We start from the raw sequence: 21,895 nt of genomic DNA, 5'->3' as shown, positions 1-21,895 counted from the left end.
TTCTGCTCGGGCTGACCTGACCGTTCATTCCCAGGAGTAAGGAGGTTTATTGCTACCTTGTGCATTTTAATGCTTGGAGCACTATTCTTTTCCGCTGTTTTGGCTTTCATTAACATGCATGGTTGGTGTATCCCGATCAAACCGATAGCATGCTCTGTTTTGATTTAGAGTTTTTGCTCAAGGTGATCCTTTCATTTAACGATTATTATTTTTTGAGAACACATGTAACGATTATCATTTGCAAATCCCATGCTTGCAAGGGTATTCAGGCCATGCTGAGGGCATGATGCTTGATTGAAGGTTTGGGTTATCTGATACAGAGCAATAAATTGGAGAATAAGGAGTGATTTAGGGAGACCATTCACTGGAACGTGCCCCCATCTGAATCCTACAGCGCTGCCATTTCTAGCTGAAGGATGTTCTCGGCTGGACAGGCAGGATCTCTTAAGAAGTTCATGAGCATCATCAACCCAACATAATTGTTCGTAAATCTTGAAGTCTTTGCCGCATATTCCTCTTTGGTGGGGCTTGGAGATCTCATCCTTCAGATCAATCAACTTTGCTCCTTTTCCATGGCTCAGGATTGCAAGCAACAGATCCCGGGCAGGTCTAATGCTACTTTTTCTAAAGCTTCCCCCTGGTTTCCTTATTGTTATGGGTAGGGTGCGATGCCTTTTCTGCCTCAGTATGAAACCAGATTTCCTGCTCTCATGGTAGCCACCTGCAATAATCTGATTCCCTAAAATAAAGTAAAGGAATCAATATTAGACAAGGAAAAGAAGGATCTCATGATCCTAGGGTGGTGTAGGTGAAGCAATCCCATGTTCTCAAACTAAAGCAGGCACCGAAAGCCGTGCCTCGATTCATCCTTTCTTTCTGTCCCACAAAAGCATCATTCAAACTTGCGAGCTCGACCTTCCTCTCTCTCCCATAACCAAAGCATCCAAACTTCCTGCCTACAAATCTGACCACCCAACCCCAACACCACCCCCCCTCCTCTCTCTCTCTCTCTCTCCATCTGTTGATCTCCCAATCAATGGAAGACGAGGACGACACCTGCAAAGTCCTCATCGAGCCCCTTGACGGCCGCTCTGACCGCTTTGAAGACGAGAGTGCCGATGAGCCCAACCTCATCTACGTCCTCAACTTGATCCTCGGTGGCACCGCCCGCCTCAACGTCCTCCTCCCCACCGCCACCATCCTCACCTTCACCATCTTCGCCCCCCTCCTCACCAACGACGGCAGGTGCGAGGACCTCAACCGCTGGCTCATGGCCTCCTTCGTCGCCCTCTGCGCCGCCTCCTGCGTCTTCTTCACATTCACCGATAGCTTCCGAGCCGTTTCGGGGAGGCTGTACTACGGCGTCGCAACGTTCGGAGGGATCTGGACGTTCAGCGGGCGCCGGAAGGCACAACCGGAGCCGGCGGTGTACAAGCTTAGATGGTCGGACCTCTTCCATGCACTACTGTCGCTGGTGGCGTTTCTGACTTTCGCGGCGTCGCACAATGACGTAGTGCTGTGCTATTACCCTCGGATACCTCGGAAGGTGATCAATACGGTGCCGCTTGTAGTTGGCTTCGTGGTGAGCCTTCTGTTCGTGGTGTTTCCTTCCAGGAGGAGGGGGATTGGTTACCCTTTCTTGCTGCAGAGGGATGCCGTTTACTTGAGGCGCTGAGCTACTCCATCTTTGCTTCCATGCTGTGCTCTTAGTCTTGGTACAGGAACTCGTAAACATTCCGGAAATGAATAAGACGTCTAGTCATCAAGGCTGTGGTCAAATACGAGGCACGTCAACCCGAAGGGAAATAGAGATATGCCAATTCTTTTACCGTAACTTTCATAAAAAAAAACAAAATCTTTTCCGTAACTTATAATTGGAACACGAGGCATGTGAATTTTTCATTATATTTAACGTTGCCACGGTTCAATTTGCAGCTTCCGGTGGCACTAATTTTCTTTTTATTCCCAATCATATCTCACACTGAACAAATAGATGCTTGGGTTGTATCTTTCGTGTTGACGAACGATTAATCTTCTTTTATGATATCTATCATTAGATTGCATACTACATAGCTCTCAAACATTTCGAAGTCTTATATTCATCTACTTGCATAGATCTCAAAATGGCCATTGCACGATCTAATAGTTTACTTTGTAAATGAGGGTGAATCATATTGTTTGGTGCAAAAGATACAACAAAAATACAAAACAAATAGAGCCTAGCTATTTTAGGTATAATGAAACTACATAGTAATGCTCTATTTTTTTTTGTTTGTGCCAACTAGTATAAGATTGATGCGAAGTAATGCCATGTTTGGCATGTTGAGTTAGTCATTGAAATATCAATCATGTGCCTTCTATAGAGGATATTAGCTGAGCCGTGTTTGCTACTACATTGGAATACCTCTTACACAGGTTAGGTCCAAATTGGGTATCTGGATTAATTTTTTAGAAAAGTTTTGCATCTAATTATAGTTGCAAATACAGTAATTATGGTAACAATACCATGCATCTATCCAGCAATCTACCCTCGATCTCATTCTCATCCTTCACACATTCCTTCTTCAACTTGCTTTGACAGAATCAATTAAAAGTCGTGCACGTCTCACCATTTTTTTTTCCAGAAATATCGTACTCACTTGTATGCCCCGACTATGATATGCCATTTGCGTTACATGTACGATTAAGTGAACAGAAAGATTTTAAATGTTGCAGACACATTTCAGAGCCTCTTAGATTTGGATGTTTATCCAACATACCATTGATGGCTTCTTGCCTCAAGCTACCCACATGTCATGTAACTTACGCATCTGAATGATAGCATGTACATCCATGGATGAATTAGATCATTAAAAATAGTGCAATATTAGTCTGGCCAATATATAGTGATGTCCCAACAACAAATTAAATATTTGAAATTCCAACCAATAGCAATAATAATTGGAAGCCCAATACAACATCGGCTACTGTGATCAAACAACTATTTTATCCATTAAGTACCACCATACTCCGATCGAATGGGTCCATCTGAGGATCCAATGCTTCGACTTGGAGCTTCAAGAGCTGGCAAATGCATTAAAACTTCGCCTACCTCCAAAATCCAAATTGCTTAGAAGTTATCAAACAAAAATCCCGCTGTGGCAGCTCGTGTTTTTGATGGATGAGGACAATGTCTTATCCGCCAATGTGATGTGATCAATAGCTTCACGCGTTGCCCCACCAACCCCACCTGAGGGCCAAGACCTGAACGTGTCAAAAAAGCCAATCACCAACGAAGCCTCTCCGTGCAAGATAAGACAATCCCTATACATATACGAACCGATCGCCATAGATCTATTGATCTCATCTCCCCTCAATCGACACCAGTTTTCACAACCATGTCTCTGCGAACCAAATCCAAAAGCATCAAAGAAACACCACCACCAACCGAGAAGACTACCAAAACTCCGAAAACACAATCCTTTGAGGAAGAAGAAAGCTTAATAGAGAAACCCCTCCCACCCCCGGCCAGCCTCTCTCGACAAGCACTGGCTCAGGCTATAACAAGCACGGCTCACTTGGCCAACCTCCTCCCCACCGGCACCCTCCTCGCCTTCCACCTCCTCACCCCGGTCTTCACCAAGAATGGCTCATGCGACGCGGCTACCCGGTTCGTGACGCGCAGCCTCCTCCTCCTCCTCGCTGCCTCCTGCTTCCTTGCCTGCTTCACAGATAGCTTTCGATCGCCGGACGGGCGATTATACCACGGCTTCGCCACTCTTCGAGGGATGTGGCTCTTCGATTACCCCTTGCCGCCCTCCTCGGCACCGCCGGACCTGTCCAAGTACAGGCTAAGGTTCGTAGATTTCGTGCATGCGGTGCTCTCGGTGCTCGTGTTCGCATCGGTGGCGTTAAGAGACAAGAATGTGGTCGATTGCTTCTATCCACAGCCGAAGCATGAGACCAAGGAGGTCTTGGACATCTTGCCGCTGGGGGTAGGGGTTATATGCAGCTTGCTGTTTGTAGTCTTCCCTACAAGAAGGCGCGGCATTGGCTATCCGGTTGCCAACGAGAATTGAGGGTTTTGTCCTCAAATATGTTCCTCTTGTGCTGTCGATGATTTACTTTGTTTAATTTGTTTGTGAGAACCAATTCTCAAATTCATGTACTCGTGAAACGTGAATAGCTTCAAAAGAACTGGAGTTTTGGTGCGATAGCTTGGGGATTGAGATGGTTGAATGGAAAGGAAGGCGAGAACAAGGAAGAAAACACGGTCAAAAACAAAATCTTAAAATCTAAACTTCACCTAGATTTGCTTTCTATCTGTTTTCAGCTACGAAGAGCTTTGTCCTTACCACAAAGCAATCAAGAAAGCGACTGTGCCGAAGAAAGCTGAAGTGTAGATTACGCCAAAGAATAGATTGCACACGAAGAAGGTCAATGCTAACAGCGGTTGAGTTCCCTAGAAGCGTCGGATCATTTTTGATGTCATGTCTTAATCTGAGAGGTCGACCAATCTATGCAATCTATTCATGCTCTATGGAGTAACTTGGAGATGAAGGAAGATCCAATCACGATGAGGAGAGCATGGGACCAACTTCTTATGGCTCTTAGTTGGCGGGTTTGGCACGAAAGAAATGCGAGAATTTTTCCTAAAAGATACTATTTGCGTAGAATCGGTGCGCACTATCGAGCTGATGGACTTCCCGTCCACGCTCAAGCAAAATTCAAAGTGGGACAAGAAATTTCTAACCTAAACTTAATGCAGCCCGTAACATGCTGTCATATCACTGTCATAATTAAATTCAATGCACCTTTTTTTTCTTTTTTTTTTTGAAGGGTTTTTGTTGCGCAAGACACATAATCCAAACGACGAACAGGATGAAAAAAATTGAGAGAAGGAAAAAATTTTTTTTGCCTGATTCGGCAATGTATCTACGTCACTATCTCTTAAAATAACAAAAATTAGAAAATATTTATAGTTAAGTCCTATCTCTAGAGTCCCAATCCCTATCAGTATTTTTGATAGAATAAAACACTACATAATTGCCTCAAAGATAAGCATATACCGTTGCTTCACTCCATTCCGTTAAAATACCGGTATACCACTTAAATACAAATACCTCAATATGAGCCACTTATTCTAACAATCTCCATTTTAACGAATATTCACCTCTTAGGAGAAAAAATAATCTGGAACACCATCTGATGCCGATAGGTTGGAATACCTCCTCTCTAACATCTAGAAATGTTAACCAAGTCCGAGCAATGCTTGAACTTGTCTACAGTAACGGATTTTGCCAACATCTCTGTTGCATTTTTAGAAGTATAAATTTTCTCGAGCAATATGTCACCATAATAAACCAACTCTCTTATCTTATGAGACTTTACATCGATGTGCTTAATTTTCGCATGATACACATGGTTCTCGCATGATTTACTTTGTTTAATTTGTTTGTGAGAACCAATTCTCAATTTCATGTACTCGTGAGACAGGGGAATAGCTTCAAAAGAACTCGAGTTTTTCTTGCGATAGCTTGGGGATTGAGATGGTTGAATGGAAGGAAAGCGAGAACAGGGAAGAAAGCACCGTCAAAAATAAAATCTTAAAATCTAAACTTCACCTATATTTGCTTTCTATCTGTTTTCAACCACGAAGAGCTTTGTCCTTATCATAAAAAGCAACAAAGCCACGGTGCCTGGGATACCGAGTATTTGGGCTCGGTCTATTTGACCGGCACAAAATAATTGGGCCAAAAAAGTTGGCTAAGATGACCGGCACGTAATAATTGGGCCAAAAAAGTTGGCTAAGAAAAAAAGAAAAAAAAGCACATGGTGTGCATGTGCCTGGAACCTCCTTGGGTTGGTCGGGGCCGAGCTCTATTTAGAGCTCTCCCCTTATTTCTCTTCTACCTCACCGAAGAATCTAGAGCTTCGATCGAAACCGTTAGACGAATTCCTTTTCAATTTCTTTTGCAATCATCGACTGTATTAACGCTGTTGCCATGGTCAACCGTTGCCAAAAGTTAGATAAAAGGTCGGTAACTTGTGATTAGCCTCCCTCCCTCTTTCATAGTCCTTAAAAGCTTTGATTTTGGCCAATGATTGCCAAATTCTGAAGAATCAGATGCCCTATTTTCTTCTATGTTTGTGAAACCTATTTTTTCCCCTATTTTTTGTAAATTACGCTGAAGAATAGATTGCACACGAGAAAAGTCAAGGCTAAAAACGGTTGGATGCCCATTATACAGTGTGTTAGAATTTATTGATTGATTGATTATGCCAAACTTAGTCAGTCTTATCAAACTTCATCTTGATTGATTTGTGATTGATTGTGCCAAACTTTGTCGGCCTTCTATTCTATATAAAGACTGTTCCTGTATACTGTAACAGGCAGGCAGAAATACAATTTTCTTTTTTTTCTTCTTTTTCAATATGGTATCAGAGCTAGGAGGATGAGCTTTGGTGAAAATGTCTGCAAGTTAATCAACCGTAGAAGCTAGATCACGAATGTATCGAAAAACTGACATACTAGATTAAAAGTAGGAGTGGAAGCTGCTAGAATTTGGAGTGAGACCGCGTCTTCCAAATTTATGCTTCTGACGACGGTTTAATGCGAATTTGAAGCAAGACTGCACCTACAAAATTTATCCTCTAAGCTTTTAGTGGTATAGTTGTATGTACTATTATTGGAGTTCGAAGCGATGCTCTGAGACGGCAACCCATCTACTCATAATTAAGTCCCGATTCCCCAGATGCGCCTCATCATTTTTGACGTCATGTCTTAATGAGAGGTGGACGAATCTACATGCTCTTTGGAGAACTTGGAGATGAATGAAGGTCCAATCACGATGAGGGGAGCATGGGACCAACTTCTTACAGCTCTTAGTTGGCGGGTTTGACGCGAAGGAAATGCGAGAATTTTTTGTAAAAGATACTATTTGTGTACATCGGTGCGGACTAGCGAGGTGTTGGACTTCCCAAGCAATTATTAAAGTGGCCAAGAAATTTCTAACCTAAACTTAATGCAGCCCATAACGTGCTGTCGAAGGGTTTTATTTTAGTGGAGATGCAGGGGATGCACGAGAAAGAGCCGTGTCCAATGTTCCAGCAAAAAAGAAAGAGCCGTGTACGTCCAATACATGCATCGGTTTCTTTGGCCAAAAAAAAATACAGCATCGGTTTGAAAAAGTACTCATCACTCTTGAGTTATTAAAGGAGGTCGGATGGCGTGCATGGAGGTGACTGAGAAGAAGATTAGTTAATTAACAAACGATGTCTCCTTCACCGCAGCTTCTCGTCCTCCTGCTCCTCGCAGTTCTCCTGCTCTTTCCCCTCTATCTACTAATTTTTAGCACCAAACGAGCCCTCTCGAAAAAGATCAAGCTCCCACCTTCTCCACCCAAGTTTCCTCTGATTGGAAACATCCTCCAGCTGGGCTCTCTCTCCCATCACTCTCTCCGAGCCCTCGCAGAGAAGCATGGACCCCTGATGCTTCTCCATCTCGGCCGGGTGCCGACCCTTGTCGTGTCCTCCGCTGAGATCGCCCAGGAGATCATGAGGACTCAAGACCTCGTCTTCGCCAGCCGGCCTTCTTTAAAGGCCATCAGAATCGCGTTTTATGAAGGCATGGGCTTGGCTTTCACTCCTTACGGTGACTACTGGAGACTTGTGAGGAAGCTCTGCGCCCTCCACGTCCTTGGTGCCCAAAAAGTGCACTCCTTTCGTCTCATGAGAGAGGAAGAAGTGGCCTTCATGATGGAGAAGATTTCTGAAGCCTCTGCAGCACTGGTTCCAGTGGATATGAGCAAGGTCTTGAATTCCTTTGCGAATGACATGATCTCGAGAGCGGTGGCAGGGAAATTTTTCAGAGGAGGAGGTAGAAATGATTTGCTGCGTGAGCTCATAGACGAGATGCCTGCCATAGCCGGGCAGTTCCACTTTGAAGACTATTTCCCGTCACTTGCATGGTTGGATGCGTTATTAGGGCTGAACACAGGGGCCCAAAGGTTGTTTAAGAGATGGGATGGTGTTCTGAGCGAGGTGATCAAGGACCATGGCGATCGAATGAAGGATGGCAGGCATGAGAACAACCTAGTGGACCTGCTGATGTCTCTTCAAGAGGACTCCAATAATCAATCTGATCTCCCCAAAGAACGCAGCCTCACCAAAGAGCAAATCAAAGGAATCTTATCGGTAATCTGCTGATACCCAAGTATACATCTCTCTTTTCTAAATCGGATGGTTTAAATGAAACTTAAAAAAATACATCCGTGAGAGTCAAAAAAATATATATATTATAAAACTGAAAATGAAGATCAACCATAGGCGCCCATAAAATAGATTCTGTATATATTGCCATCTAATCAACAACGCTATTCACTTTTTACAAATATACAAAATCTCAAAACATTATAATGGTTTCATTAATTTTTAGCTGTACTGTAAAATAGAATGATATCTATGCCATGAATGAGTTGGATTAGAAAGCCATTTGATAGCCGTCGTAGGGTAGCTCCTATGATGCCTCCAATTTAGCCATCGACACTGTAGCTAGTATCAAAAACAGTAACACCACCTATGGTTACAAAAGTATCACTATCACTTCGAACAGCAAAACTTGCACCCCGGGCATTCTTGTCAAACATCTATTTGGTGATTTGCCTCAAAGTATTGCTGATTTCCTTTGTGCATCCGTCACCAGCAATGCATCCTTGTTCTCTTTTGTTTTGTCCCTTTTTTTGTTTTGTTTTGAGGATAAGGGATTCAAAAGCCACCCGAATATTGCATTCGCATTCTCAAGCTTTCGTACTGTGAAGCTTGACCTTCGGGGTCAAGTGGAAAGTTTATAAGCTAACGAGCCCAATGGTCGCGTCAACCTTTTGGTAACGGAAGACTTCATGTCCGATGCTTCCAAAATGAGCATCGAACGCCCATTAATAGGGTTGCTAATGTGTCAACGTCAAGTTATGACTTGTCCTTGTTTTGACCCTGCCACGCCTAGCAGAACCCAATTATTTTTAGGCCCATGGAGTGGGTACAGGTCAAAAAAGACGACCTGTTTGAAAATTGAGCTAGTTATATAGGTCCCATGTTTTCCTGTTCAACCTAGACTGGACCTAGCATGGATACTAATCAAGTCTAAAGATTAGTCCAATGTTGGATAACCTAACTCAAGTTAGCCTGCCCGATCTAATTCAATCAAAAAAATTTATGATTGGGTTCGCAAGTTCGTAGGTGAGGCATCAAGGCTATTGATATGCAAATTGAAGATTCAACTAATCAGATTAGACCATTTTCTTGTCAAAATATTAATACCAGAAATCATTATATAATATTTCTTTTTAAATGATTCTTCCATCCATTATTCATGCTATTATTATTTTTCTTCTAAATACATACAGAATTGTGCACTATTCTCTTTTTTTGTCCTATATTAGGCCTAAATTTAGACCTGACTCAGTTGGAACCCAAATGCATTTGGTTGGGTTCGAGTTATGCTTGATCCAACCCCGTTCAATGACCTGGTGAGTCTAAAAAATTATTCATGGGTCTGGTCAACTTAACCGAGCCAATAGGCCTATACGATTATTCATGGACCCGAACCGGTTGAACCTGTGCTAAATGTGTCCAGATATAGGCATAAATTGGGTCAAACCCAATTTACTTTGAGTCATACTTGGCTCGGAATCAACCCAGCTAATTGCAGGCCTATCCATTGTTATTTTATTTTTGGTTAGAAGTACCTCTTGTTATTCACAATTACAAATATAATATTCTTCATCCATTATGTTTACCCGTTATGTAAAACGGTCAAATTATTTGATAAACTTCTCTGATGATTGGTTATCCTTATAAGCTACAATCCTAATTTTCCTAATTAACATTCTTTATAGGATATGTTTTCTGCTGGAACTGAAACATCCTATGCAGTCCTGGAATGGGCAATGGTAGAGATTGTTCGCAACCCAGAGGTGATGAAGAAGCTGCAAGATGAGGTGAGAGGAATAGCCAATGGAAAAGGCTTGGTCAGAGAGGAGGAACTGAGTGCAATGAGCTACTTGAAAGCTGTGGTAAAGGAGCTCCTGCGGCTCCACCCTCCAGTTCCATTGTTACTTCCACGCGAGTCCATGGATGATTGCCAGATACAGGGCTACCAAGTCCCCAAGAAAACTAGAGTCCTCATCAATGCTTGGGCCATTGGAAGAGACTCCAAGTATTGGGAGGCGCCAGAGGAATTCCGACCCGAGAGATTTCTGAGTAATACCGTGGATTTCAGAGGAAATGACTTCCAGTTCATACCGTTTGGGGCTGGTCGGAGAATTTGTCCTGGAATGAACTTTGCAGTTGCTACTCTAGAGCTCGCACTGGCGAATCTTGTACTCCGGTTTAATTGGGAGCTGCCTTCCGGCATGACGAGAGAGGAGATGGACATGGCCGAAGCTCCAGGGCTCACAAGCCGAAGGAAAGAAAGACTTCATCTCGTTGCAAAATCATGCATCCAATTAGGAGGAGTTCTGAATCGTTGAGTCATGGCTGGTTACTCCTTTATGTAGTATTTAGTACTTGGAGAATTTCTTATTTGTTGCACTTTATGTGGATTTAGTCTATCCAGCGAGATATGCAAATGGAAGAGACCTATGAGACTTTTCCTCATTCTTACGCCCAATTTCCTCTTCGAGTAGTATGAGCAGGTAATCTGACCCCATCACGGATTATTCGACCCACGAGTGATTGGTTCATTGGTGCAATGTTCTTGACCCCCAAGCCTCCTTGCTCCTTTGTCTTACAAACAATGTCTCAATTCACCAAACAATAGAATCCACTAACACTATCTGCACCCTTCCACAAGAAAGCTCTCCTCATTTTATCCATTCTGTTGATAACCTATTCCGGCAACTTGAATACCGACATGTAGTACGATGACAGCATTGTCGACACAATGTTAATCATGAAATGATCTTCAACTTTTATTGGATCATGTTTGGGTTTAGGTGAACTCATACTTGAAACCCAAACTGATTATATGTATATATATATATATATATATATATATATATATATATATATATATATATATATGGTCGTCACCATTCAGGATGGGTGTGCAAAAAATCGGTCATACTGCATACCTAATCCGAACCGATCTTTTCGGTTTGGTTTATATCATTTTTTTTTTTTAAAAAAATAGTTAGTTTCAGTTTGAAAAAGTTATGAATTGAAAAGATTTGGCTTAGTTTCGATTCTAGGTTTAGGTGGAGCCATATTTGAAACCCAAACTGACTATATATGTGTACATGTTTGTCACTATCCCTGATGGATGTGCAAAAAAGGGCCAAACTGTATACCCAATTCGAACTAGTCCTTTCAGTTCGGTTTATATTACTTATTATTTTAAAATTTGGTTTGATTTTAGTTTGAAAAAGTCTTGAACTGAAAAATTCGGTTCGGTTTCAATTTAAGTTTTCAAAAAACTGGCTCAAACCGACCCGATCTAATCCAACCCGACCCATATGTACATATATAAATATATGTATTCCAACCAACCTAACCCGACCCAAACCTATCTGACCTATATATATCTATATATATAAATTTTATTTTTTAATTTTCTTAAATTTATATTTATATATAAATTAGAATATCAACTCGATAAATTGTACCAAACCAAACTAAACTAAATTTTTTAGGTCGGTTTCAAGAGGTTTTTGTAAATATGGTTTTGGTTTTGTTTTAAGAAATTGGTTTAAGTTGGTTCGGTTTTGAATTTAGTTCACGTGACCTGATCCATGCGCGCGCATGTAGGGGAGTGTACAGGGGCTTTTGATTTTACTGTAGCTCTGATGTGGATGGGGGAAGGTGTTGGCCCATGTGAGTGTTCTAAATTGGGCCGGGGAGGGATATGGAGTTGAGTTTTGTTTGGCTGGCTGCCTCCTCTCCTTCACTTTTCTTCTCTTTTTTCCTTTTATTTATTTTTGTACTTACCCATTTTCACTGCCCTTGAAATGAGAGGCAGATTTTTCACTGTTCTGCCAAAACTTGTATGGATGCAAGTGTATAATATCAACCTTTTCTTCTTAATATAACAAAAATTGTAACCCATCTTATTTCACCTAATTTCAGCCGTGTGAGGCTAAGGTTACTAGTTGTTACTCTCTAGTCTTTACAACATATTTGCTGCGATTTATCATTTAACTGAGCTTGATTATTGCAGGATTTTTACCCTCATGATTTTTGGATGCACGGATGTTTAAGTGACAAGATAATAATTGAATAGATATTCTCCTTTAGTACGACTTTTAGTATGTTCTATCATTATCTTTTTTCATGCTTCTTAGCCCATGGGGTATATTTTGGGTGCAGTAAGTAATTTTAAAAAATAGTCTAGATCTATAGAAAATAAATGGTTGAACACCCAATTTATATCAAAACTCTATCTAATTACCCTATCTTTTTAAGGTCTAATTTTGGGTTCGGGAATAGAGTTTTAATTGAATTTGAGCTTGGGTTTGGCAGTAATCTAAATCATATTTTAGGATTGGATATGGATATAGCCAATTAAACCAAACTCGTACTCAACTCACTAACACTCTCAAACCACACCTTCCCTGAATTAAAAGGGAAAATAAAATCATTTTGGATGTTTGCAATGCATGCGAGTTGCACATGTTGTGCCAATAGCTCCTACTTTACTGTGAGAAAGAGAATAAAACACTAAATGGCAGTCTGAAAATCGATCTATACGTACTCACATATATACACCAATTAATGCAACATATTGTGCACATAATTATTTAGCACTCGGCATAGGCATTTATGACACTTATCTTCAAACAATGACTATTATTGTTTTAGTTTATCATTCTACTGATTAAAGCATTAATTAATAATAATACATATATTTAGGGAGTTGTCAATTAAACGAGTACAGGTAAGGTATAACCATGCATATACCTGAACGTAATATATATGCCTTAGATCGAAAAATGTGTGCAGGTCAGATATAACTATACGTATACCTGAACATAATATATATGTCTTAAATCCAAATACAATTTAAACTCAATTAGCACTTTTTATGCATATCCAAATCCAAAAAATATTGGATATCAGGTATAGTGCAAAGTTGGTTGTTGCTAGATTTTTTGTGATTAAAAAGCACAAATTATAATACATACATACATACATACATACATTAATCCGTGCTGTCAAATATTGCTATCAGCCATCTTTTGTCTTTTTTTTTTTTTGTATTTTTCACTATCGATCGTAATTACTTTACAATTCTTTTTGATTATTGGTTTTTGTTTTTTAGAGGTGCAATCATTCAGGCAAGAGGATATTTAGTAGAGGGTTTTATACTTTAATCTCTAAATTGAGATAAAATTCTAATTTTTATTTATTTATTAGCCTTCAATTGGGATAATATAAAATTATCTAAACATTGATTTCAAATTAATTTGACATGACCATATCTTTGTCGACAACAGTTGTTGGTAGATATGACAAGCCTAGCCTGTGCATAGTCAACTGCATATGCAAACGTATATGTTTATTTTAATACATCTATGATTTTGCTTTTGCATGAAATATGATAGTTGTTTGTCACATGATTACCTATTTGACGTTATATATATATTTTTTAGGTAGATATGTATCGTATAGTGCTGATTTTGGTTCGCCAAAATTTGATAGTCCTGTGTACAGAATTGTGTAAGGAATATAATATTAAATTATATTTATTTGACAAACATGAAATTTTTTTTATGTAATTAGATAGTTGAGTGTGGTGCGCTGAAGTCCTAAACTAGCTATATTATTGATATCATATCATAAGCTTAAAATGTGATATTGTTGATGCCTTATCATAAGCCGAAAATATGATATTATTGATGCCCCATCACTAGTGAAAGTATGAAATTGTTGATGTCTTGTCACATGCTAGGATGCGGCATTGTTTGTCTCATATAGGTCTGAAATGTGAAATTTTTGATTCCTCATCACAAGCTTAGAATATAGTATTGGTTATGGTTGCCTTGTTATGAGTTAGAAACATGGCCATGGTTAGTCTAAAGTAGAAAACTATTTGCTATCAAATTCAAACATACAATTTATGAAAAACGAATAATTTATTTGAAGCCAATATTACATGAAAAAGCTATTTTGATGCCATGCGGTATATTTACACCATAGTTGTTGAGAGGTGAATATACATTTTATGCTGGATAGTCGGTACTTAATTTCATAATATTGGTATTTATTTGAGTATTAAATATTTTTTAATTTTTATTTTATATTATTTATATTGATGCAGTTTGTGGGAATTCTTATTGAGTTGTTAACTCATATCATTTTGCTGCTTTTCCTTTGAGAGTGGTAGGATGCTCAGTACTCGGCCATGATTTTAGTCTACTTATGAGAGGAGGAATAGTTAGGAGTGCCACGAATATTAGTATCGTCCAAATTTTTAATTGAACACTCTTGTTACTTATTGACGATGAATTTATTTTATCTTATTTCCAAATAAGGATTGCATAATCAACTAATATTGAGATCACGTTCCAAATATAGGTCTTGTATATTTTCTCAGACCTTATCTTAAAAATATGAAGTCGCGTCGCGTGCTCAACTCGAGCGGTGGATTTGGAGTACGACAACCATCATCCTTGGCTTTGTATATAACGTGTCAGTTTCTAAATGCGGCAACTCTCAAACCTTTCCGAATAAATCCTCTTCTGATTTGATTTCTTTGTTTATTCCTTTTTTTTTAGCTACTGGCCTGGAAGAGAGTTGTTCATTTTTCTTAGCTCAAGTAGGCGACTAACGGATGACTTGCATCCTTAGCCACCACTAACATTACATCCAACAAAAAAAGAGAGAAAGAAAGAAATTCTTAGCTTAATTTGTTCCTGAGGTGCGTGTAAATGGGATTCCCGGTCGAGCACTCTGCTATAAAAGGGCAGAGAAGTGGGGAGCAAGAGGGGAAAACTAAGAAGATCAGCAAACCATGTCTCTCTCCTTACAACTTCCCTTTGAGCTGGTTCTCTTGCTCTTCCTTCCCTTTCTGCTACTTCTAAGCTTCAAACAAGCCTTTTCTTTGTATAAAAAAAAACAAGCCTTTACCAAGAAGTCCAGACTACCGCCATCACCACCAAAGCTTCCTTTGATAGGAAACCTCCACCAGGTGGGTCCTCTCCCTCATCGCTCGCTCCGAGCTCTCGCAGAGAAGCATGGACCGCTGATGCTCCTCCATCTCGGCCAGGTGCCCACCGTCGTGGTTTCATCCGCTGAGATGGCCCGGGAGATCATGAGAACTCACGATCACGTCTTTGCCAGCCGGCCTTCTTTGAAGGCTGCTAAGATTATCCTTTTGGAGGACGTCGGTTTTGCACCATACGGCGAGTACTGGAGGTTTGCGAGGAAGCTTTGCATCATCCACCTCCTCAGTAACAAAAAGGTGCACTCGTTTCGGCTCGCGAGGGAGGAAGAAGTAGCCTTCATGATCAGGACCATTTCTCGAGCTTCTCTTTCACCCGATCCTGTGAACGTAAGTGAGATCCTGAATACCTTCACAAATGATATGCTCTGCAGAGTTGTTTCAGGGAAATTCAGTAGAGAAGGCGGAAGGAACAAATTGTTTCTCGAATTGATAAAGGAGAGTTCCAAACTGCTTGGAGGGTTTCATTTGGAAGAGTACTTCCCGTCGCTGGCATGGCTGGACGTGTTCTTCGGGATGAGCGTGAGGGCCAGGAGAAATGCCGAGAGATGGAGTGGCGTTCTTGACGACGTGATCAAGGAACACGCGGATCAAGTGAAGGATGAGGAGCATGAGGAGGACTTTGTGGATGCGCTGCTGTCTCTTCAGAAGGATCCAGGTGTGGACTTGGCCCTCACAAACGAAAATATCAAGGGGCTCTTAATTGTAAGTTTTCTGATCGCCTGAAGTATCACTTATCATCAATCCGATTTAGCTTGTGAATCTGCGACTTGTTCTCATATTTAAACGCTTCTAAAGGAAACCGTCAGCAGTATGTGACCTTGATTTTTTTTTTTCTGAACTAGTTTGGACCGTCAATCTTCTCCACCTCTATTCCTGTGTTACCTGTCAAGATGTGGTTTCATTTGTTCTCTTCTAAAATTATATATATATATATATATGTATATATATATATATATATGTATATATGTATATATGTATATATATATATATATATATATATATATATGTATATATGTATATATGTATATATATATATATATATATATATATATATATGTATATATATATATATATGTATATATATATATATATATATGTATATATATATATATATGTATATATGTATATATATGTATATATATGTATATATATGTATATATATATATATATATATATATATATATATATATATATATATATATATATATATATATATATATGTATATATATGTATATATATATATATATATATATATATATATATATATATATATATATATATATATATATATATATATATATATATATATATATATATATATATATATATATATATATATGTATATGTATATATGTAGATATATATATATATTATATATATGTATATATATGTATATATATATATATCTATATATGTATATATATATCTATATATGTATATATATATCTATATATGTATATCCATATATGTATATGTATATATCTATATATGTATATCTATATATGTATATGTATATATCTATATATGTATATCTATATATATATATGTGTGTTGTATATCTATATATATATGTGTATATATATATATAATGTGTATATATATATGTGTGTGTGTGTGTGTGTGTGTATATATATATATATATGTGTGTGTGTGTGTGTGTGTGTGTGTGTATATATGTATATGTATATGTATATGTATGTATGTATGTGTATGTATGTATGTATCTAATATCAAAAATTAGTTCTATTTGTTCACCAAGTTTCTCAATGGTTATAAATCATACCAAAACTTCAGGGGCAAGATGGCGCTAAAGTATCACTGACAAAGCTTTTAAACGGAATTAAAAGCAGAAATAATAAGTGCAAGGATTACAGCAGGCTATTAATATTCAACCAACTATTTTTCTAAAAACAAGAATTTGCAAATCACCATCATAACCAAAATTTACCAGACAACGTAGGCTATTGATCAAACCGAGCGATCGTTATTTCTATAAATCCTTTTTCTAGATGATCATCGATGATTTGTATGAGCTTTAATCCATACGCTTTAATCTCTTGCTTAATAGGATATGTTTGGTGCGGGAACCGATACATCTTACATAGTCATGGAATGGGCCATGGCAGAGCTTGTTCGAAACTCGCAGGCGATGGAGAAGCTGCAGAATGAGGTTCGTGGAATAACCACAGGAAAAGGCTTGGTCAGAGAGGAGGATTTGAGCGAGCTGAGCTACTTAAAAGCTGTGATAAAGGAAGTTCTGCGGTTGCACCCTCCGGCTCCATTGTTGCTTCCAAGAGAATCCATGGATGATTGCCACATAGAGGGATATGAAATTCCTGGGCGAACAAGAGTAATTGTGAATGGTTGGGCCATTTGTAGGGATCCAAAATTTTGGGAGGAACCGGAGGAGTTCCGGCCCGAGAGATTCATGGGTCATCAAGTTGATTTCAAGGGGAATGACTTCCAATTCATTCCATTCGGGTCTGGTCGGAGGATTTGCCCTGGCATGAACTTTGCGGTCTCTACTGTGGAGCTTGCGCTCGCAAATCTGATACGGCCGTTTTGACTGGGAGCTGCCTCACGGCATGACGAGGGAGGACCTTGATATGACCGAAGCTCCTGGACTCACAACCCCAAGAAGACAAAGGCTTCAGCTAGTTGCAAAGCCATGCGGCTGCTACGAGGACCTGTGATTGACAGTCCGGTCCCACTAAGAATAAGTGCTAGTTCTTGTAACAATAAATGATAATCACTGCCGTGGTTCTCATAATGCAAGCTTATGGAAGTAGGAGGATTGCCATGAGCTTATGGTCATATGTTTAATCTCATATATAATATATGCCGGATAGATCTAATTGAATGCATATGTAGGGCTAAAGTATAGATCTTCAATAGTATGTTTTGCGTAGTTTTTTTTAGGTGAGATACTCGGCTGTTACAAAATATATGAGATTTTATATTTCTTCACAAATGACATAGCCATGTAGAGTGGTTTGGGTGAAATTCTTTCGGGAAAATGGAAGATGCAGTTTGTTTCGCAAACTACTAGAGGAAAATATTTCTCTGCTTGCGGGGTTTTGATGCGGAAGATTTCTTCCCATGGCTAGAAGGGTTCTCCAAGTCAAGCACTAGGGCCAAAAGGGACGTCAGGGGATAGAATGTATCAATTTTTTGGATGAGATAATCGAGGACCATGGTTATCATAAACAGGATATCGATGACTTTTTGGACGTATTCTCTCTTGGGGCGCCTCCTCCTTACAACAAATAGCATCAAGCACTCTTAGGGCCAATAATAGTGCCATCCAACATAGATCAGATCAGGCTCATATTTACAATATTGAAAAAAAAATTCAGAGTAAACTGGCTTGAATTTTATAGAAAGAAAAAAAAAAAATCTAATCAAATAAGATGTACATAGTTTAGAAAATATATGCATGCTGGCGTCCAGAAAAGAGACAGAAAGTACTTGTCATGGAAAGACTCTACCCTTGTCTTGTTCTAATCATTAGAGTTTTTTTTTAATGAATTTTTTGAATACGGTGAGGTAAATCTGAGGTTTAATGATAGTTACGACTGTCACGTGGTGCGATCTACGGCCAGTCAAAATTTCGTGCTTAAAAGTCGTAAACTTGAAATTATCCGATTCTACAAAAACATTATTTAAATTGTAGCAAAAACGGCCGGCTCTTGGGTCGGGGCTTGACGCATGGGCCATATTGGAATCTCCTATCTTTTCTTTTCTTTTTTTTGTTATTTTTTCCTCCTCCTCTCTCTCTCTCTCTCTCTCTCTCTCTCTCTCTCTCTCTCTCTCTCTCTCTCCTTTCTTGAGGGTTTTCTTCTCCCTTACTTTCGTACTCATTTTATTTCTAATGAAATATTTGTTTGGGGTCCTTTTCTTCAGTTTTGCTATATATTAAAAAAAAAAACAAAGACGCCAACAAGGAGCCTATGCAATTTGATCCTACCTAATTCCAAGTTCGACCTTCCTATTCCTTATCCTCGGTTCAATTAATCCATAAGCTGTTGATAGTAAAGCTTTTGGAAGTAGAGCTTTTATAAAAAAATATTTGTTGTTTGGTAACTATATTTCTAAAGTACCGTGACACTTTAATATGTGTTTGATAAACAAATTGAGAAAGTACTTTTGTATGACAAAATTACTATAAAGAACATTACATAGTATTATACAACAGAGAATAATAAAATATAACATATATTAATATATAAATATATGATATAGTATATTATTATTGTAATATAATATAAAATTATAATATCGGTAATAACGATTGTAGTACTATAGGAATAAATATATATAATATAATATTAAATTATTTAACCATAACATATCAATGTATTCATGATATAATGGTGATATAATATTATAGGTTTACAGTATACATATAATATAAATGTACGAAATTATAATTATTAGCGTACATTAATTTTTCATGAATATACCTAATATCAATTATTTAACATACACATATTAAATGTATTATAGATATAATGTACATATAATATTATATCCTAACGAGCTCGCTCAATGCTTTTTACAGCTTGGCGACTCCACTGCGCGAACAGGCGGACTTATGGATTCAAAATATATAATACAATAGACTATTATGTCCTAAACGAGCCCCTATACGAACTACCATTTGCCTAGACTCCCAGGATCTTCTTTATAGTATAAATACAATAATAAAGGTATAAAATATTATAATTATTAGTGTAAATTAATTTTTCATAATATAACATAAATATCAAATTATTTAACATAACATATTAATGTATTATGATATAATATAATATAATATTATATTTATAGTATAATACAATAATAAAGGTATAAAATAATAATAGGGAATAAGATATTCTTTTTTTGCAAGAAGGGAGTCCTGAATCCACTTCTAGGATTCTTTGTTAGGGCTCTAGCATATTTTTAAATTTATAAAGGGACAAAGTATATATGTAATTGTTTTATTTTATTATTGGTATTTTGGTCCGAAAAACCAACTTTCCGATAAAGTTCAAAACAGCTTTTTCAGAAAGCTCCAAAATGAAGTTTCTTCCAAAAAGTTATTTTTAGCTTTCTAGAAAAACTAAAACAGCTTTTAAAATTTTTACCAAATACCCGCTGCAGGAAAATGGGCCTTTCCCGACGCTTTTTCCTAACGCTAGGGAGAAGCGTCGGGAGAAAATCCAATATGGCCAAGATTTGCCGACGCTTTAGGTAAGCGTCGGTAATTCTCCAGAATATACGACGCTCTTGAGCGTCGTCGTAATCACTACCAGAAAACACGCGTATAGTGACGGAAATTTTCGTCACTATACCGTGTTTCGGTTACTAATACGGAATTTGTGACGGAGCTCCATCACTGAATTAGTTACAAAAACATGCGTCACTAAATTCTCAGTGACGGCGGCGATTCCCGTCACCAAACTTTGTGACAGAACCGCTGTCACTAAGCTGTTACAAATCAAAAAATTAAATATTTAAGAATTACATATTTTTCGTCACTAACCAGTCACTGAGTTAGTAACGAAAGTGCCTTGGTTACTGATTTTGTCACAGAATTCGGTCACTGATCTGTCACAAACCTTCAGTGACAGATTTAGTCATCACAGACATGGTCACAAATTTTGTCACTAATTGTCATTAATTCCGTCACTGACCTAGTGATAAGGTTACCGTCACTAATTTGTCACAACTCACTGAGTAAAATCAATTTTTAGTAACCAAAATCCTATCACTAAGTTTATGACTGCTCGTCACAATACTTGATAAACAATTCAGTAACCAAATTTGGTTACTGATCACATTCCAATAACCTGGTACATTTGGTACATTGATTGGTTCATTATAATAATATCATTAATAGCAAAGGCATTCAACATTACGCAAAAGTCATTTAACATGTCATTCAAAATAGGCATCAACATGTCCTAAATCCATCAAAATCAAAGTCCAAAAGTATGTCATAGAGATCAACAGAGATTTCATTCCTCCTAGGAATGCAAAGACATATCATCTAAGGCAAAAGCAATCATGATGAAGTATGATCAGCAGAACCAGAATCACCATTACTCCTCTGATCTGCATGCCTTTGTCCAAAGTCAATCTCTTCTCTCATCTTTTGAAGAACCTCCTTTTGCTATTTTTTTCTTTTCGTGCTCAAGAATACCTAAAAGGTCTTCACGCGTGTACAGCTCTCGAGCTTGACTTGTAGAGATGGAAGAGGATGATGATTGCCCAATAATTTCAGTGAGATCCTCCATAGGACTAAAGCAATAGACATGACCATGAGTTGGGACACCAGTTGTCTCAAACCACAAGTCATAATCACGTGGTGGAGCATCTGAGATGGAGGTATCACCATATTTTTTGGAGTATTCAGCTGAAGACTTTGTCTGCCAGTTGATTTGAAAAAAAAGAAAAACATTATGGTGGATTAGACAAGAGATAAATATGATCAAGCTCAATAATATTTGTGAATCATAAAAAAATTATACTTACCATGACAGCTTCATTTCTCTTATCCATATATCCTCCCATGCCTTGCTTTGTTTTATGCATCCGATTAAAAGATTCAACTATTGATGAGAATGGATTTCCTTTCAAAATGCAATGGATATTACAATGCTTGATCCTTAACCTGCAGTTCAGAATTCATGCACTGCTTTTTTCAGGAA

At 38.3% G+C, this 21,895-nt stretch overlaps 3 protein-coding genes and 1 pseudogene across 3 annotated transcripts; all 4 read left to right on the top strand.

Annotated features, from left to right (window-relative positions):
• Nucleotides 1-60: 60 nt before the first annotated feature.
• LOC120109007 (protein DMP7-like) lies at nt 61-2,077 on the top strand. Its single transcript, XM_039122741.1, has one exon. The coding sequence runs from the start codon at nt 1,037-1,039 to the stop codon at nt 1,673-1,675; it is 639 nt and encodes a 212-aa protein (XP_038978669.1). The 5' UTR covers nt 61-1,036; the 3' UTR covers nt 1,676-2,077.
• Nucleotides 2,078-3,069: 992 nt separating this feature from the next.
• Nucleotides 3,070-4,195, top strand: LOC120109005 (protein DMP3-like). The gene has a single exon (XM_039122739.1). It carries the CDS (start codon nt 3,378-3,380, stop codon nt 4,056-4,058), a length of 681 nt encoding a protein of 226 aa, XP_038978667.1. The 5' UTR covers nt 3,070-3,377; the 3' UTR covers nt 4,059-4,195.
• A 2,863-nt stretch (nt 4,196-7,058) lies between these two features.
• Nucleotides 7,059-10,641, top strand: LOC120109006 (cytochrome P450 71A1-like). Its single transcript, XM_039122740.1, has 2 exons — nt 7,059-8,175; nt 9,876-10,641. The coding sequence occupies exons 1-2, from the start codon at nt 7,255-7,257 to the stop codon at nt 10,506-10,508; spliced, it is 1,554 nt and encodes a 517-aa protein (XP_038978668.1). The 5' UTR covers nt 7,059-7,254; the 3' UTR covers nt 10,509-10,641.
• Nucleotides 10,642-14,879: 4,238 nt separating this feature from the next.
• Nucleotides 14,880-18,055, top strand: LOC103722229 (annotated as a pseudogene).
• Nucleotides 18,056-21,895: the final 3,840 nt, after the last annotated feature.

Source organism: Phoenix dactylifera, unplaced genomic scaffold (genome assembly GCF_009389715.1).
Source record: "Phoenix dactylifera cultivar Barhee BC4 unplaced genomic scaffold, palm_55x_up_171113_PBpolish2nd_filt_p 001712F, whole genome shotgun sequence".
Classification (NCBI taxonomy): Eukaryota; Viridiplantae; Streptophyta; class Magnoliopsida; order Arecales; family Arecaceae; genus Phoenix; species Phoenix dactylifera.
The sequence above is the reverse complement of the archived record's forward strand: the minus strand, read 5'-3'. Positions and strand labels throughout refer to the sequence as shown.